The 6,000-nt window shown below is 43.4% G+C and overlaps 1 protein-coding gene across 1 annotated transcript in view; it reads left to right on the plus strand.

The window, feature by feature from the left end:
• LOC311235711 (transmembrane protein 8B-like) overlaps nucleotides 1-6,000 on the plus strand; it is a gene marked incomplete at both ends in the record, with an annotated part of 118,272 nt that overhangs the window by 8,307 nt on the left and 103,965 nt on the right. Inside the window, one exon of the mRNA XM_084323177.1 lies at nucleotides 5,555-5,934. Within this exon, the coding sequence (XP_084179303.1) occupies nucleotides 5,555-5,934 (380 nt within the window). The remainder of the gene's footprint in view (nucleotides 1-5,554; nucleotides 5,935-6,000) is intronic.

Here is a 6,000-nt window from a genome sequence, read left to right on the forward strand (position 1 = left end):
TTCCGTTCACAATGCTTGATTGGTAGTTTAGTGTATGCTATGTCCTTCAGTCTATGTGGGGCTACTATGTTTTCTTCTAATTTTCTCCAGGATACTAATGCTTGGGGATCAAACCATGTTGTCAAAGGTCTTAATGTGAACGCCTTAAAATAGTGGAAAAAATCTGGAAATGCCATGCCACCGTCTGCTTTATTTCTCTGTGCGGTGGATCTTTTTATACGTGGTGGTTTGTTATTCCAAATAAATTTGTATGTGGAGGAGTGTAATATTTTCCAGTAACCCTCTGGAGGGGGTAACGGTAGCATTGAACTGAAGAAGTTGATTCTAGGTAGTACGTCCATCTTAACTATTGATATCCGTGCCTGTACTGAGTTTTTAAGTTTTGCCCACCTATCAAGGTCGTCTTTGATTTTGTTTTGGATTTTTGTGTAATTGTGCTTCACCGTTTGTCTTATGGTGGGGAATATTTCCACTCCCAAGCTTCTAAAATGTTTTACCATAGGTATCTCTCCTGGGAGGGTTATATCTTTTTTTGCAGGGGTGTTAAGTGGAAGGAAAGCCGACTTCGGCCAATTTATCTTTAATCCCGATACATCTCCAAAGTTCTCAATCAACTTGAGCAGATGAGGCAGTGTGGTGTTGGGGTTTTGCATGAACAGTATTACGTCGTCCGCATATAAACTAATTTTATGTTGTGTGCCCTTGATTACGATTGGTTGTATGGATTGGGATTGTCTTATATATTGTGCTAAAGGTTCTAATGATAGATCGAATAGTCCGGGACTAAGAGGGCAACCCTGTCTAGCTGAGCGTGATATCGGAAATATTCCGGAGGTGATTATACCTGTAGTAATCATGGCCGATGGGTCTTTGTATACTACTTTAATCATATCAATGAAACCTTTACCTAACCCCATCTTCTCTAATACTGCCCATAGATACGACCATTCCAGCCTGTCAAAAGCTTTCATTGCATCCAGGGACAGCATCGCCTTAGGTATGGTGTCGTCCTTGTCGGCATCTAGTACATGCAGTATTCGTCTTATGTTATCAGTGATCAGGCGGCCTCTTATGAAGCCAGTTTGGTCCGGATGAACTAAAGACGTCATATGCTTTTGTAATCTGATGGCTAATACCTTAGAGTACAGTTTGATATCGGTTCCGAGGAGGCTTAAGGGTCTGTAACTACCGCTCTCGGTGGGGTCTTTGTCTTTTTTGAGAAGGACTGTTATGAGTGCAATATTGTCGTTTTTATGGAAGTTCCCCTCCTTGACTGAGTATAAGATCATATTTAGTAATAAGGGTCCAATTATGTCCCAACAAGAAAGGTACATTTCTGGTGGGATACAGTCTCTTCCAGGAGCCTTACCACTTTGCATTTCGGATATGGCCTTCTTGAGTTCCTCTAGTGTGATCGGTGTTTCTAACTGTTTAGCGGGTTGACAGAGTCTTTATAGTGGTAAAGCTGTTTCTTGTCAGCCGGTCTGGCCTCCTGTTGCTGTTGCTGCTGGCTAATGAGCTGCTGGAGCTGCTGTGAGGGTGGCTGGATAATGAGCTGCTGGAGCTGGATCTGGGCCTGGGTCTTATGGTGCGTCTGTGGCACTTTCTGCTGCTGCATCTTCTGCTGTGAGGGTTGCAATGTCTGTAGACCTTCTGAGACCTTCTCAGCCTTTAATTTAGCCTTTAATTTAGCATCCTTTAGATTTAATTCAGCCTTTAATTTAGCCTCCTGCAGCTTTAATTTAGCCTTTAATTCATTTACATTTACATTTAGTCATTTAGCTGACACTTTTATCCAAAGCGACTTACAAGTTCTGTACGACAAGCCATCAGGAAGGGCACAACTCTATCAGCTGAACAAACAATATTCATCAAAGTGTTGAGTGCTACAATGTAGGTTCGTTTATTAGGACAAGTGCATGACAGTACGGTTAGTTAGGGTTAGATATTTTTTCTTTTTTTTTCTTTTTTTAATTCAGATAATGGTTGAAGAAGTGCGTCTTTAGTCGACGGCGAAAGATTGGACGTGTTTCGGCTGTCCTAACTGGGGTGGGTAGTTCATTCCACCATTGTGGGGCAAGGACTGAGAATAGGCGACTTCTCTTTGATGATCCTCCCGGAGCTTGGATAGGAGTAGGTCTGAGGCGGCCAGAAGATGCAGAGCGTAGGGGTCTTGAGGGTGTGTAGTTAGAGACCATTGACCGGAGGTAGGCGGGAGCGGTTCCCTTTGCCGCACGGTATGCTAGGTCGAGGGCCTTGAAGCGGATTCGTGCAACAATGGGGAGCCAGTGCAGGTCCCTAAGAAGTGGGGTGACATGGGCAGACTTTGGTAGGTTTGAGATCAGGCGGGCCGCTGCGTTCTGAATGAGTTGAAGAGGCTTAGTGGCAGTGGCCGGGAGGCCAGTGAGCAGTGCGTTGCAGTAGTCGAGGCGGGAGATGACTGTTGATTGAACAAGGAGTTGGGTGGCTTCTTTTGTCTGGAAGGGGCGGATCCTTCTGACGTTGCTCAGGAGGAATCGGCAGGTTCTGGTTGTCGCTGCGATGTGAGCAGAGAAGTTCAACTGGTCGTCGAGGACAACACCAAGGTTCTTGGCGGTCGGGGACGCGGTCACAGCTGCATTCTCGACTGTGATGGAAAGGTCGGTCAGGGGGAAGGATTTGGCCGGCAGGTGGAGCAATTCTTTTGCTTAGGTTCAGTTTGAGGTGGTTGGTCGTCATCCAGGCGGAGATGTCGGACAGACAGGCCGAGATCCGCTCAGAGACGAGGATATCTGAGGGAGGGAAGGAGAGGAAGAGTTGAGTATCGTCGGCATAACAATGGTAGGAGAAGCCATGAGACGTGATAATGTTACCCAGTGATTTAGTGTAGAGGGAGAAGAGAAGGGGTCCTAAAACTGAGCCCTGGGGGACACCCATCCGCAGGCTTTTAATTTAGCTTCCTGCAGCTTTAATTTATCCTTTAATTCAAAACGTTCCAGTACTTTGATTTTGGCCGTTGATGCAGCTATGTCTGTATCCAAGTCAAGTTTCTCCCTCTCAGTCTTTAATTCAGCCCTTAATTTAGCCTTCAATAGATCCAGAGATTGTCTGGCTGAAAGTGCAGTGGCCTTTTCCAATTTATCTTGAGTACTCCCAACTCGTCGTTGAACCACAGACTCAATTTGGCCTGGAGCTAGGGTTTGCCTTTTCTGATTCTCCTCCATCAACCAATCATCAGTCTCATTAATAAATGCATTGAATACATAAATTTTTTCGGTTTATACCATTGTGTTGTATCATCTTCACCATCATCCATCATCCAAGTCCACCATTGTACAGACTCATTTGTGATCTTAAAATCACTGAGTGCATTATTAAATAATGCCAGGTGTGATTTAACTTTTTCTTCATCTTTTAATAGCACCATTTGTTTGATCTCATCTGATTTTCGGGTGCAAGCTGCAAGCTTCCCACTACGTGCTGCTCGTAATTGTTGCAGATCATTTTCCTCGCCCGTCAAATTAATATTATCCATTTCAGAATCCATCTTAGTTAATGTTTATTCGCCAATTTGTAACACAACCGTTTAATTATATCCCACAGCACCGTGTGTGTGCGCAACGTACGTAGTTCATTGATACTCTGGCCAGAGCCTCTTTACTCACGAACGCTCCATTGATGTCCTCGGGATGATTCACTGAATCGCTGTGTGGGTGGTTCCTTTCCAATGCCGTGGTTAATCGATTCCTTCCTTTCCAACGCGTGGTTTATCGATTCCTTTTTTCGATCACAGCATTTTCCATCCTTCTTTCTTCACCATCTTATTGAAGCGGCCTCTGCCTGGGTCTTCTTCAATAACGGCGAGTTTTCTAACTTTATTGAAGCGTGCCTCTGCCTGGGTCCGCTTCAATAACAGCTAGTTTTCTGACTTAATGTAGCAGCCTCTGCTTGGGTCTGCTTCTAGTGGCAGTCGGGGAGGTATTCCGTACACATTTTCTTATCAATAATAGTCTCCACACTTTCATTTCCGTTGTCAGATATCAAGTGGATATCCGATTTATTTAGAAAAAAAGTATTTTACATGGAAGATGGGACCAAAGCGATCCAAAGCGTTCCTAAGTGTGGTTCAAAGCGATCCAAAGTGGTCAGAAAACTGTGTGCCATTCCCCGTGCTACACCCCCCAGCTGATTCCCATCACTAATTTATGCCCTCAGCTGCGCAGTGGCTGGTCCGCCTTGACAGGTGAACCACCACCCACAATACAACTGAGTTCATTCAATTTTCCTCAGAATAGGCCAACACTGGGCAAGCATTCCCCTTTTGGCTACACAGATAAATCATAACATTCACATAAATCAGTGGTTCTCAAACTGTGGTACGCGTACCACTAGTGGTACTTGGTGGTACTGCTGGTGGTACTTGAAAACATTTACAAAAAAGCACACAAATTATAATTTTATTTTATTTTTTTGCAGTCAGGCCACTGAACTTAGAAGCAGGCCAGGCCAGTGTTTCTGGTTGCGGCGGCGCGATAGTTAGATAACCTAAGTGGGGAACAACCAGGAGATCACTGTGACAGAGAGTAATGCAGTCTAAACAGTCATACATCTTTAATTCAACTTCAGCCCTGATCATAACCATTTATTTTTTTTAGATTTTTTGTAATGTCAGATAAAAAATGAAATACTCCCACTTTTCTGAAAAGAGTTTGTGTTAAATCTGACATTACAAAAAATCCATCAAAATCTGTGTTGTTGCTAATCATTGACACATGCCTAGCCTGTAATAATCCCCCCCAGAAAAATGTACTTTGCATTTGATATATTGAAAATATTTTACTTTTTGTGTGTTTTCTTTAACAATAATTTGTGATGCCATCACACAAACTGGTGTTTAAAGGGTAAACATTCAAAAATGCCTGCACCTGAATACAGGAAATTAAGTTTTTGTAACAAAATAATTGTGTGAGTGTGAGAGAATGAAGGACAATTTCTTGCTGTGTGAGAGAGAGAGAGATAGAGAGAGAATTAAGTACATTTGCTGAAATACAGTTGTTCTTAATTTTCTCACTTGCTATGTGAGAATGTTAGTTATTATGTTCTCAATGCCCCTTGCATTGTATGAGTTGTGTGGAAGAGTTTGCTAGTTCTAGTGCTATCCCTTTGTACATTGTGGCTGTGTCTGACAAAAGTTAACAATAAATAATGGTATTAGGAATACATTTGCCTCCTGCGTGAACTGTGCATAGCTGAATAGACTGTATTTTAACACCGGTCATATGGTGGTACTTGGAGAGCCAGCTACGTTCTCAGGTGGTACTTGGTGTAAAAAGTTTGAGAACCACTGACATAAATCATATCCTTCTATTTGATATAATAATAATAATAATAATAATAACAATAACAATAACAATAACAATAACAATAACAATAACAATAATAATAATAATAATAATAATAATAATAATAATAATAATAATAATAATAATCCATAACCAAAACACTCATATGGCCCTTACACTCTTTGTTAATTCCTTTGTTGTTGATCTCATGTCTTTCTTTCTTCTCCGGTCAGACTGCTCCAAACCCAACCTCTCCAAAGGCCCGGCGTCTCCTCCGAGCTCGTCTCTGAACATGCCCCAGTCTTTTGGAACGGCGATGGGCTTCTCCTTGTCCGAGACGCTGGCTGTGGCCGACCTACCCAGCAGCGCGTCTCGGAGCGCCGGTCCCCTGCTGCGCGCCTCAGAGGCTCCGCCCTCCTCCTCCGATGTCAGCAGGTGCTGGCCCATCCGTCCCACGCTGCGCAACGAGCTGGACACCTTCTCTGTCCACTTCTACGTCTTCTTTGGTCCCAACATATCCATTCCACCGGACAGGGCTGCGGTGTTTGCCATCAACCTGATGCCTGTGCTGGACAGTGGAGGGGTCCTAAACATGGAGCTCAAACTCAACCTGGTGAGTAGGGCTAGAAGAAACATTGTTTCACTTTGTTTATTGACTTAACCCCTAAGCGTGGATATT

The sequence above is a fragment of the Notolepis coatsorum genome (assembly GCF_963971535.1).
Source record: "Notolepis coatsorum genome assembly, chromosome: 10".
NCBI lineage: Eukaryota > Metazoa > Chordata > Actinopteri > Aulopiformes > Paralepididae > Notolepis > Notolepis coatsorum.